The sequence below is a fragment of the Thalassophryne amazonica genome, chromosome 23 (genome assembly GCF_902500255.1).
Source record: "Thalassophryne amazonica chromosome 23, fThaAma1.1, whole genome shotgun sequence".
Classification (NCBI taxonomy): Eukaryota; Metazoa; Chordata; class Actinopteri; order Batrachoidiformes; family Batrachoididae; genus Thalassophryne; species Thalassophryne amazonica.
The window spans coordinates 487,956-501,402 of record NC_047125.1 but is presented as its reverse complement, the minus strand read 5'-3'; the positions used below and the strand labels follow the sequence as shown (position 1 = coordinate 501,402).

Here is a 13,447-nt window from a genome sequence, read left to right as displayed (position 1 = left end):
CAGCTCGGTGAAACCATGGCTGGTCCTTGGTCTTCTCCAGCTGCTTGGGTCCTCTAGATTGATTGCAGCACACGAGAAGCTGAATTCAAGTGTCTTTGTGATTGTCCTCTGTCAAGATTACGATCCAGGCTTTTCATGACTTCCAGAACTTGCCCATCAGAAGTGTGTCTATGTGGTGATTGATTTTGTAGAGACGTTTGCATCTGTGTCCTCGACTTTTGAGATCAAGAGATGTCTGGGAAGATCTTACGGAGTCATGAGGTTGCTGAACCAAGGTGTTTGGTGAGAGAATGAAGGTCCAACCAAGTGTTGAGTGTCCTGGTGCTTCCTGTCTTACTGTGTGGTTGTCGTGCGCAAACCAGTGAAAGAAGAGTGGAAGTCTGGTACCAGGTCTGTTCGGAGATCCTTGGGAAGACTGTCAAATGGTTACTTAGGCAACCGGTTTAAATCAACTGTCAGATTTATTAAAGGTGGTATCAAGCAGTGTCCCGTCTCGAGTGTAACACGTATTTGGCCACTAGATGTCACTGGTGAGATGATTCAAACATTTATAGTTTGGTTTAATTTGATCTGTTTGATTTCTGATGCACAGCCCGTTGGAAAGTTTATTTCATTTAAAATTCTGTAATAACTCAAAAACAGTAAATCTGAGCTTTGTGTAACTCGCCGACTTAAAAGGACACGTAACGAGGTGAAAGTGGTTAAAACTGGATGAACTTTGATGCACCACATCAATCCCAAAACCACCTGTTACTTACATGGCGTCTCAACTGTCAACCACACTGCCACCTATTGGATATGTCTGTGCTTGCAGCAGAAATTCTTCTTAAAAAATAAGTATCAGAGTCACTAAGGAGAAAACTCCTGATTGTACACCAATAAACTCAACTGCAGGACTCTTGTTATTTTTTGCAGGAAAAAAAGTTGTATTTTAAACAAATCGTTTCATTTCCGCGTGTCTGTGGGGTGTGTGTGTGTGTGTGTGTTTTGGCCGCGTACACTTCGTGCTCGTAGTGAGAAGTGTTTTTGCTCATACGTGATTTTTTTCCACTCCGCGCAGCTCACGCGCACAGCGCCAGGCGCGTGTCCGTGAGCGTGTGGCAGCGCGGCAGTCAGCTCGCGTGCGTCGTCGTCGTCCAGCTGGATCGATCCTGTTACCCGGGGCTCTGATCACCGGGCGGAACATGGACCGGATCGGGGTGTCGTTCCTGGACCCGTTAGAGGACTACGAGCTGATCCACCGGATCGGGTGCGGCACCTACGGGGATGTGTTCAAGGTGAGTCTGAAAACTGAAGCTGTAACGCTGTACGTCAGTTTCATCTTAAAAGCATTTTTTTCTTCTACTACATAAATATTTATTTTAGTATTTTTAAAATCTGATTTAAAATATTTTTGTTTATATTAAAAAATATACGCCATGTTCTTCATGATTTAATTGGGCCATTTAATTGTTGTTCTGGATTATTTATTCATTTTTTTAAAAAATTTCAAAATGTTACATTTTTTTGCACATTTTGATGAATCTCCCAAAAATTAAAACCCTGATTGGTGTCAGTGGTACCCTGAGGGCAGACAGTCTTTTTTTTCATTTCATTTGCCTTGAATTTCCTTCTACTAGAGTGCAGTGGGCCCCAGACCCGGGGTCTAAAGCTGCACCCTTAACATTACTGGCTTTGTATCCGAGGGCTCTCTTCAAGATGGTGACCTTTCCTCTCCTCAAATACTGCCTTTGATCTCCTGCCCCACTTCTCAAGTTTGAGTAGGGGAAGCAGTGAGAGATCTTTTTTCTTCTCCCCAATGGACCAATTTACAATGATGCAGTTTCACTGGATTCTTTTAGCCCTTTGATGGTGTTGTTGCTGGGGTCCAGGATCAGAACTATCTGGTGGATGACACCGTTGATCTGGTGGATGACTCAGCTGAGTGCTGTTACAGAGGAGATGTCTCCCCACAGCACTGGGAGAAGTTGCACCATATTCTTCATACGCCCTGGTGCCTAGGCGCTTTGTGGAGGTTTTAGCTGGGGTTTGTTACTTTTGAAACATCCTCATACCAAGATCTCTCCTGGCAAACCCCTTCACAGTGGGACCAAGGACACTCGAGGCTTGTGTCCAGTAGGAACTCCAACATACCAAGGTGTTTGTGTGTTGTTGTGAACATTGAGGTGTCTGAGATTTGACTTTCTGTGCTGTCGGCGCCCCTTAGAGCCTGCACAACAAATATGATAGTTTCTGGATGTTTGTTTTGTTTTGTTTACACAGCAGCAGCAATGAGGCGTTTTATCACACAGACTGATGCTCCTTTTACTGTAACTCTGCTTTACCGACATGTTTTTGCAGTTTGTTTTTTATGTTCGTCGGTTACAACGGACGTGCTGTTTTCGGTTTCTTTTCATTGCAAATGAGCATCAACTACAGCCTGAACCACTGGAGCTGGTGCTTCACCTGCACAACTGAAGCATCAAAGCTTCTGCTTCATCGACAGAACCAAAGCTGCTGCTTCACCTGTACAACTGAAGATGCTACTTCACTTGCACAAATGAAGCTTCACCTGCACAAATGAAGCTACTGCCTTCACCCGCAGACCTGAAGCACCAAAGCTACTGCCTTCACCCGCAGACCTGAAGCACCAAAGCTTCTGCTTCATCTACAGAACCAAAGCTGCTGCTTCATCTGCAGAATGAAAGCTGCTGCTTCACCTGTACAACTGAAGCTGCTGCTTAACCTGCAGGACTAAAGCTTCTGTTTCATCTGCATGACCGAAGCTTCCCTTTCATCTGCACGGCTGAAGCTTTTGCTTCATCTACAGAACCGAAGTTTCTGTGTTTTATGCAGAACTGAAGCTGCTGCTTTTGCTTCATCTACAGAACCAAAGCAGCCGCTTCATCTACAGAACTGAAGCTGCTGCTTCACCTGCATAACTGAAACTGCTGCTTCATTTGCAGAACTGAAACTGTTGTTTCACCTGCAGAAGTGAAACTGCTGCTTCACCCGCACAACTGAAGCACAGAAGCTGCTGCTTCCATGCAGAACTGAAGATGAATGCTGACAGGTGGAGGTGGGCAGCTTTATGTTGCAGCAGGTTTGCCCTGCAGCAGCCTCGGGTTGCAGCAACTTTATATTGCAGCAGCCTTGAGTTGCAGCACCTTTATGTTGCAGCAGTGTTGAGTTGCAGCAGCTTTATGTTACAGTAGCGTTGCCCTGCAGCAGCCTCTTGTTGCAGCAACTTTATGTTGCAGCAGCGTTGCCCTGAAACAGTTTTATGATGTGGCAGTGTTGAGTTGCAGCAGCTTTATGTTGCAGCAGCGTTGCCCTGCAGCAGCGTAGAGTTGCAGCAGCACCATTGCGTTGGTGCAGCATTCATGCACGCATACAGCCTGGTGTGTCTTTGCCGGAGACAATCGCACATTATTAGCACCCACAGTTAGCGTGTTTGGTGGCGCTGCCAGTGCACGTGACACATGGCTGCGTGGGGTTTTCAGTGCACATTCATGACACAAGCATTATTCAGAGGATGCTCAGCTGACACTCAGTGCTCAGTTTGAGGTCACAGGCTCTCTAGACTGGACCAAACCAAACCTGAAGGATGTGATGTGATTCAGTCTTCTGGTCGGGGACATCGAGGGGACGTGATTCACGTCCCTTAATGTGGGTCCAAGTCGTCATCGGCAGGTTTGTGTTTCTGCCTGGATCCTCTTTCAGTTCATGAAAGATTTTCATTTTGAGGTCAAGGGGTGTGAGTCTGTACTGGGGCCACTTTCCTTCAGGGCCTCGTTCATGTGCTTCAAACAGAAAGCGAAGCACCTCCAGAGGTTACCTGGGCGTGGTCACGAGGTGCAGTGGCACGTCCGTTTCCTGCCCTCTAACTGTACGTAACCCCCAGCACCTGTTGTTTCAGGCTCAGCTGCATCGTGAACCGCCTGAGAGGTTCCTGTCGTTTCAGTCACAGGAAGTCCTGCGGTCGAACAGGAAAAGAAAACAGGAAGTGCCTGCAGCCGTGTCGCAGGTTGTGCCGCGGCGAGCTGCTCCTCCATTGGATGTTGTTTTCTTTGATGTGGATGGTGAGAAGCAGTTTCTCCTTCTCCACGTCCTCCTGGACCATGTGAAACCAGATCAGATCTGAAATTCTGTCATTGCAATAATTCTGGCCTCTGACAGCAGGTTATGTTGTGTTTTTTTGTTTCCATTCGTCTGTAGATTTCAATAAAACTCAAAGATGTGGGCTTTGAAGGAAGGAATAATTTAGATCAAGGAGTGAATCCTGCCTTCAATCATGAATTCAGATTCCTTTGTTATTCCTCTCTCAGATCCTGATTTCTTTGATGTTATTAGGACTGCAGAATAGTTCGGTGATCAGGATCAAAGGTCAGGATTTACTTCTTGATTCCAGTTCCTCTGATCCTGATCATAGGCTCAAAGCAAAACACACAAACAGTAAGGTAAAGTATATAAGTAAATAAATCCTCACTGCAGGGTTTAGTGGTCAGAATCATCCAGATTCATGATCGGGATGAAAGGTCAGCAGTGAGGATCAATGATCGAGCAGGATGAAAGGTCAGTAGTGAAGATCAAAGATCGGTACAGATGAAATGTCAGCAGTGAGGATCAAGATTGGGCAGGATGAAAGGTCAGCAGTGAGCATAAAAGATCAGGAAAGATGAAATATCAACAGTGAGGAGCAATGATCGGGAAGGATGAAAGGTCAGCAGTGAGGATCAATGATCGAGAAGGATGAAAGGTCAGTAGTGAGGGTCAAAGATCAGGAAGGATGAAAAGTCAGTCATGAGGATCAACGATCAGGAAGGATGAAATTTCAGCAGTGAGAATCAAAGACTGGGAAGGATGAAAGGTCAGCAGTGAGGATCAAAGAACAGGAAGGATGAAAGATCAGTCATAAGGATCAAAGCTAAGGAAGGATGAAAGGTCAGCCCTGAGGATCAAATATTAGAGGTAAGAATTAAGGTCAGCAATCACAATCAAAACTCAGTGATCAGGGTTGAAGATCAGGATGATAGGTCAGCAGTGAAGATCCAAGCTTAGCAATCAAAACTAAAGATAATCAGTGAAGATCAAAGCTCTGTCATCAGGCTCAGAGGTTTGCAATGAGGAGTTGAACTCAAATCTGGATTAAAGATCAGTGATCAACATGGAACATCTACAGTGAGGATCAAAGATCAGTGATCAGGATGAAAGGTCAGCATTGAGGATCACAGATCAGTGTTCAGGATGATGAATCAGAAATAACATCAAAGATTGGTGTTTTAGATGAGAAGTCAGCAGTGAGGAGTAAAGCTTTGTGATCACGATGAAAGATAAGGAAAATTAGCTCAAAGGAATGGCCTCACAATAAAAAAATAAAAGGAACCTCCTTGTCGGAGGTTTGTGCTCTTTGAATGTAGTTACTCTGATCTGACTGTGCAACTGTTTGAACCAACATGAACTAATCAGCACTGATGAGTCACAAATCAAAACCAATTTAAACTTGCTTTAAGTTAAAAGCATTGACAACAGGATCAAAGAGATGTCAGCAGGAATGCTGCTTTACCTCCGACTCTTGAGGTGAAGCGGGAGCTGAACCGAAAAGAGAAACTGAATTCTGTTCCAAAACCTCACTTATGACTGTGAACTTTGGGTCGTAACTAATAGAATGAGATCATGGACTCAGATGTTCAGAGGTGAGGAGCTCTGACATCAGAAGGACCTTGGTACAACGTAGAAAGGAAGGCAGCTGAAGTGTTTCAAGCATGTGATCAAGACGCCTTCCTCAGGAGGGTTTTCAGGCATGCCCACCTGGGATGTGAGCCAGAACATGATGGATGGATTATAGACCACATCTGTCTCTGGAACACCTTTAACCTCCCCAGGGGGAGTTCCAGATGTGTCTGGGGAGTGAGGATCTGTCTACCTCACTTAACCCTCTGCTGCTGCAGCCTGGCCTCAGAGAAGAGATGGGAACGAGTTGGCAGAATTCAGTCTGGACCTGAAACCAGCTGAGCTGGAGGTAGGTCCACGCTGTGGTGATGGAGCACCTTGTGTGGGCGTGACGCACTGAGATGACGGCAGACAAGGGAGTGGTTCTCTGTTGTGACCAGAAGACTGTTCGTGAGAGAGTCACTTGAGACTCTGGATTCTTTGCGGTTCTGGTGTTTCAGTCTGTGGGGTAAAAGTCTGAGACAGATCTGTGAGACATAAATCCCTGGACATGTGTCGCTGGTTTCTTTGTAATGTGTTCACTTTCTTTCAGTCAGTCTTATCCACATATTTCCCAAAATACTTTCACAATACATTTGGGAAGTGGGCATAGACTGGTCCCATTCCGCTGTGGATTGTGGAGTAAATGTCAAGACAATGGGAGCAATAGTTCTTGGATTACTTAAGAACTGGGACTGGACAGGTCCCAGTGTCCCCATCCTGCCCAGAATCTTCTTTGAAGGACAAGTTCATTAGGTCTTGGTCTTGACTCATCCTTGATGTAAGTGGTCTCTCCATCCCTAGCAAGCAATCCTCCTCTTCTGAGTCTCACTAAGTATCTGTTCATTTGACATCAAGTCATTCCAAGGATTCTCCAAAGAGACAGAGTTCAAAAACTTCCAGGCATCACCTTCACTCAACACCAGGAACTGAAAGACTTGGACCTTCATTCTTCTGCAAAGGTATCAGCATCACCAAGCACCTCATGAACCTGTGAGCTCTTCTAAAGTGTCTCTCAGTCTCAAAGCCTGAGGACCCAGAGACATGAATGTGACAGCAGATATCACTGAAGGCCTCTGTAACTTCAACACTTTGACCACATGCAGACACACTTCTGACGGCTGAGTCCAGGGATTCATTGTCTTGATCCGGGACCATCTCAAACTCAGATGTCATTCCTTGCCGAGCTTATCCGATGATTCCACAAAGATCACAGCGTCCTGTGTAAAACTAAGGTTTGTTACCATCAGCGAGCCCCTGAATCCCTCGTTTTCTTCTGGCATGCAACAAACGTGTTAGCTGCTTTAATACTTAGCATTAGCATTCCTTTTGCAGGCTTGAGTTCCAAGCAGGACTTGATCTCCTCAGATACCATGTTTGGGGAAAAAAATGCAGCAGCAGGTGATCAATCATCCTCAGGGCTGCAGGAACATCTTACATCAGCACACCTCATGTCTGCTAACGTCTTATCCACGTGTACTATTCCTGAAAGTTGCTGCAGGGTCTAAACTCAGCTGTGGTTTGGCTCAGGCAGCACATTTATGGAAAAGAGAGGAATCAATCATCATACACATATTGATCTGTCAGAGAAACTATGCTTTCTGATATTAAATCTGCTTCTATTAGGTTCCAGAGGAGACTCGTGACCTCTCAGGCCCTGATACCTTAGAGTCGTGAAAAATAAACGGGGCTCAAATGACTCAGTTCCATTGATATTTAATCACGTCTCACCTTCAGTCGATATCCTTCTGCAGTGCTACATGATCAGCGAGTGACAACATTGGATGATATGACTTCATGCAAAGATTTTACAAATTGTTTATATACTCTCTGGGAAGTCATTAATAAACAAGAGCAATTAGAGATTTCTGACATCCGCCAATCCGGATCCGGTTCACATCTGAAATTTAGTCTTCCATGCCCTAATATCTATCTGTGGTGAAAATTTGGTGAGAATCCGTGAAGTAGTTTTGGCATAATCCCACTAACAGACAGACAGACAAATAAATAAACGCTGTGGATGTAATAACAAAATTAACACAGGTCCCAGCACTGACCCTTGTGGGACGCCTCTGCTAACACTTCTCCACTGTCTCACACTGTCTGTTTTCTGCAATGAAGAAAATCTGTCAGCCGACAGTTAATTTTACTTACGATACCACGTTTTTGTAACTTGTAAATCAACCTGGCGTGCTGAACTGAATCGCTTTTCTAAAGTCTAAGTACAGCACGTCAAAAGCTAAGCCAAAGAGTATAATTTTGTCCGACCTTCCCTTTCTAAAACCATCATCGTACAATACATTCTTGTACTATTTTTGTCTCTGACAAGTTTTTCCATATATTTTTCCTGATCACTACTGACAAACTGCGCTTCTCCATTTACATCCATATGAAATGCCTTTGGTTTCTCTTTACCTTCCTACGTAAATTTCTCTCTAGTCCCCTTTTCGCAGCTCTAACGTTTTACTAGCTGCACTTTCTTCTTTGTGAGGAAAATACTTGTATAAAAAAATCATTATGGGTGATGAGAAATGTCAAAGTGCGTGTCTTTATTTTTTGTTGGATTAGAAGTTCTTCGTATATATTGTGTTTCATGCTTGCATTTTAACAAGACTGTTTGTTGGTAAAGCTTGTGTGAGAATTTAAACTTATCATCTCAGAAAGTCAGAGGTCTCAAAGTTTGACCGTGGTTAGATAAGTGTAGCAGCTGTATTTGAAACGGCAGGAGAGTTATGACTGGGGAATCAGGGGAACCTGCTTAGGATATCTGAAAACCTGTATATAAGCTTGGTGAAGTGTAACTTTCGTAACATCACTCTTTCGCTCCCACGGTAATAATAGAGACTTCAATTGAAGCAAGTTGTCTGTCTCCCTCTTCCGGCTGTAGTCAGGACAGTGATAATTCACATGTTCTTGATACCAAGCCAAGTATTTACGTCTAACACAGAGCTTAACTGTGACATTTAACCACGGTGGATTTAGTTTGCATCCATTGGTGATCTTAACCAAAAGCACACGTGTTTAAATTCTAACCCCTAACTCTTGAATCTCTTTCAGGGCGTAACATCAAGACGTCTGAACTTGCAGCTATAAAGATTGTCAAGCTTGACCCTGGTAAAGTTACACAAACACACTTTCAAACTGACTGTATTCAAGTCATGTTGGGTCAGGACTTCAAACAGTGACATCACATGGACACACTGAAGTAAAATAATATTCTGCTCGTCATCCTGAGTGGAAAATTCACAGTATCTCCCGGGGTAACCCGATCATACGCCTTCTCCAAGTCCCACAAAACGTATGTAGACTGGATGGGCATACTGCCAGGTCCCCTCCAGGATCCTTGTGGGAGTGAAGAGCTGGTCGATTGTTCCACGGACCAGGACAGAACCCGCATTTTTCCTCTTTAGTCAGAGGTTCAAGTATCGACCAAACCCTCCTTTTCCAGCACCCTGGAGTAGACTTTACCAGTAGTGTGATCCCCCTGTAGTTAGCACACACTCTCTGGTCCCCTTTTTTAAATATTGGGACCACCACCCCAGTTTGCCACTCCTTAGGCACTGTCCCAGACCTCAACGCAATGTTGAAGAGACATCTCATCCAAGACAGTCCCTCCACACCCAGAGCTTTCAGCATTTCTAGATGGATCTCATCAACCCCCGGAGCCTTGCTACTGTGGAGTTGTTTGACTAATTCAGTGACTCCTACCAGGGAAATTGATGATAATCCTACATCAGCTGCCAGGTCTGCCCCTACTATAGAGGGCACTCCGGTCTGATGCAGGAGTTCCTCAAAGGGTCCCTTCCAGTGCCGGATTATATCCTCAGTTGAGGTCAACAGAGTCCCATCTTTACTGTAGACAGCTTGGATGGTTCCCCTGTTTTCCTCTACTGAGGTGCCGCACGATCTGGCAGAAGCACCTTAGTGCCGACTGAAAGTCCTTCTCCATGGTTGGTCTGAATTCCTCCCACACCTGCTGCTTTGCCTCCCCCACAGCAGAGGTTGCTGTCCTTCAGGCCTGTTGGTACCTTGCAACTGCCTCCGGAGTCCCCCAAGATAACATATCCCAGAAGGACACCTTCTTCAGTCAGACAGCTTCCCTGACCACCGGTGCCACCCCTTGAGGCACCTAAGACCTTCAGGCCTCAGCTCCTCGCTGCACCTTCAGCAATGGAACCTTTGAACATTACCCATTCTGGTTCAATGCCCACTCCTCCACAGGATGCTAGAAAAGCTCCACCAGAGGTGTGAGTTGAAGATCTGTCAGAAAGTGGGCTCCTCCAGACATTCCCAGTTCACCCGCACTGCTTGGGCTTACCAGGTCTGTCCAAAGTCCTCCCCCACCTTCTGATCCAACTCGCCACCAGATGGTGATCAGTTGACAGCTCTGCCCCTCTCTTCACCCGACTGTCCAGAACATGTGGCCTCAGATCAGATGGTAAATGGATTGCATTTATATAACGTTTTTCCATCTGCACCAGACACTCAAAGTGCTTTACAATAATGCCTCCCATTCACCCCAATGATGATGATACGATCACAAAATCAATCATCGATCTTCAGCCTAGGGTGCTCTGGTACCATGTACACTTATGAGCATCCTTATGTTTGAACATGGTGTTCCTTATGGACAGTTGATGACGAGCACAGAAGTCCAGTAACGAACGACCCCCTGGGTTTTGATCGGGAAGGCTGTTTCATCCCAATTACGCCTCTCCAGGTGTCTCTGTCATTGCCCAATGTATGTGTTTAAGTCCCCCAGCAGAGCAATGGAGTCGCCACTGGAGCCCCATACAGGACTCATTCAGGGACTCCAACAAGGCCGAATACTCCAAACTGCTATTTGTGCATACGCACAACCTGAAAGCGCAGGGAGGTGACGTCTCCTCTACTGGGGTAAACTCCAAATAGCGGCGCTCAGCCAGGGACTCGTGAGTCTCCCAATTCACACCCGGCACCTCACACCCTGGGCAACTCCAGAGAAAGAATAAGGTCCAACCCCTATCAAGGAGAGTGGTTCTGGAGCCGAGACTGTGCGTGGAGGCGAGGCCCACCAGAACTAACCGGTATCGCTCCACCTCCCGCACAAGATCCGACTCCTTCCCCCACAGTAAGGTGGTGTTCCACACCCAGATAGCTAGCTTCTGCTGCCTGGTCTGTTGAGGCCATCGACTTTCACTGCCACCCATGGGACAGTGCGCCCAACCCCAGTGGCTCCCCCTGCAGGTGGTGAGCCCACAGGGTGGAGATGGAAAGTCCACATTACCTCTTTGGGCTGAGCCCAGCCAGCAGGCGCTCACTGACGATCAGGTTATGAGAATGATCTGGTTAAAAATGTAAATCTGTCAAGTTCCTGCACTAGCTAGCTCACGACAATAGCCCACTCACAACAAAGGCTGTCAGTGCTAGCTTAATGCGCGAGCTGTCATACTAGCTTGTCATGTCATGTAATCAAATCAGATCTTATAGAATCATACCCAAGTATTAACTTGAAAAACAAATAAAGTAAATTCTTGTTACGTGTTAACTTATTGTTGGTTAGCAGCTCTGCTAACTCAGTAGCTTAACACATGTATGCTAGTTTGTTTGACAAGTAATTATATTGCACCCTTTTCTTTTGGGGTGTGTGTGTGGTACATCCAAATATAAGACGTTGTCCGTAAACACATGTGAGTCCGGGTCGCAGTTGTGTGATGAGAAACCTCGTGTATCTGCTCAGGTGATGACATCACATCCATCCAGCAGGAGATCACCATGATGAAGGAGTGCAAGCACAAAAACATTGTGGCATACTTCGGCAGTTACCACAGGTGCTGTTTGTCTTCTGTGCGTCTAATACCTGTTCAATTTAGACAACGGGCGTAAACACAGTCTGACCTTTGCCTGTCATTCAGGATCCGAGGTGGGTAAGCCGTCCCATTTAACCCTAAAGGTCAACTTTTTCAGAGGTGTTTGATGTCTTGGTGGCTTCCCTCACTCGTCCCCTGACTTATCATAATGTAATCGTTAATAGTCATAGTCATCTTAATAATTTGCTGTGGACCTTTTAAGTTTGTCGTTTAGTTCATGTGTAACTTGCTGTTATTTCTCTGCAGGAACACCAAGTTGTGGATCTGCATGGAGTTCTGCGGTGGAGGTTCCCTGCAGGACATTTACCACGGTACCCCTTTAATCATTGCCACTAATGTGGATTTTACTGAGCCTGTACACCAAGACTGTGAGCGCTGTGCGGAGCAGGGCCACAATCTGAGTTTTTCCTCAGTGAATCCTGGCGTTCCTCAGGGATATGTTCTGGTTCCAACACTGTTCAATGTTGGGTTGGGTGGGGTTGTGTAAACCTGGCTGTTACTTTGCGGGCAGTGCTGACGGTGTTGGACAGAGGTGTTTGGTGATGCTGATATCTGCAGAAGAAGAAAGCCCAAGTCTTTAGACTCCTGGTGCTTCCTGTCTTGCTGTGTGGTTGAGAGACCTGGACAGTTATAGGTGACGACTGGATGTCTTTGGTGCCAGGTCTCTTTGGATGACCCTTGGGTACCGTTGGAAGACTTGCCTTGTGAGAGAGCGTCAGCACTCAGGTGCCTGAGTGCTGAAAATCGCATTGGCTGGAGAAGACCAAGGACACATGCTTACTTCCTGGAGGTGGGGATGGACTAGTTGTCTGCCTGGGCAGCTGCCATCCAGGACTTCTCAAATTTATACTGAGGACACACCAGAGTTTCTGCATCCACCAAGGCCACATAGTCTCTTTTTATTTATGTTAAACCCTCAAACCAGTTCAAAAACTTGGTCCACTGTTGTGGAACAGTCTTGCCTGAAAACACATTTTTGCCCTTCAGATCTGGATCAAAGTGCACCTATGGAGAGACAGTCATGAGATCCTGAACACTCATTTTTTGATCTGGATCTTCATGACGTTGATTTTGATTGCACACCTCATTTTTGACTGTGATTGTGGTCCTAATCTTTCTTCTGATCATGCAACTTTGATCTTGATTGCTAAACTTTGATCCTGATGCCAGACTTTAATTCAGGTGGCTTAACTTTGATCCCGATCACCAAACTTTGATTCTGATGCTGAACTTTGATCTGATTGCCACAACTCTAATTCCAATTGCTGAACTTTGATCCCGATTGCCGAACTTGGCACCTCATCCCTGAACTTTTAATCTACACCAAAATGTCATGGGTTAAAATAGTTTCATTAGGTCCCAGGTTCTTAGCAACCTGTGTCCTAGTTTTCACGTGGAAGAGGAGCTGGGTTTGGAATTCCATGTCAACATGTGGATCATATCAGATCCACTGTGGTGACCTTGAGCAAAAAAGGGAGGAGCCAAAAGAGTCCTGTCTTTGGTGGAGGTAGTAATTTGAGGGCTGCTGACTTTGACTTTGTCCGTCTGGCAGGACTTTGTGAAGAACTACAGAATAAATTCCTGAGAATACTCTGAATTCACCAAAGACGTGTGTTCTGCACGCCGATTTATAAAGTATTGGGGTTGTGATGCGTTTGCTACAGTTGGAGTTTTATCTTTTGTTGCTTTGACTTGGGTTTGTCTTTGCAGTGACTGGTCCACTGAAGGAGAAGCAGATCGCATACGTGTGCAGGAGAAACGCTTCAGGTGAGGTCTGAGTTCCAACTTTCCCAGTTCTGAGGTACAGTGAACGCAGCATCACTCTCCCTCACCTGCCCCTGCTGCTGATTGGCTGAAAAACACCTGATCTGGCTAATCAAACGTGGGAGGAGCCTAGCAAAATGGAA

The 13,447-nt window shown here is 45.7% G+C and overlaps 1 protein-coding gene across 1 annotated transcript in view; it reads left to right on the top strand.

Annotated features, from left to right (window-relative positions):
- Positions 1 to 1,023: 1,023 nt before the first annotated feature.
- The window catches only part of map4k2 (mitogen-activated protein kinase kinase kinase kinase 2), a 35,176-nt gene continuing 22,752 nt past the window's right edge, over positions 1,024 to 13,447 (top strand). The window contains 5 exon segments of the mRNA XM_034164409.1: positions 1,024 to 1,281; positions 8,749 to 8,805; positions 11,411 to 11,501; positions 11,787 to 11,851; positions 13,251 to 13,312. Coding sequence (XP_034020300.1) covers positions 1,185 to 1,281; positions 8,749 to 8,805; positions 11,411 to 11,501; positions 11,787 to 11,851; positions 13,251 to 13,312 — 372 coding nt within the window. The 5' untranslated portion in view covers positions 1,024 to 1,184.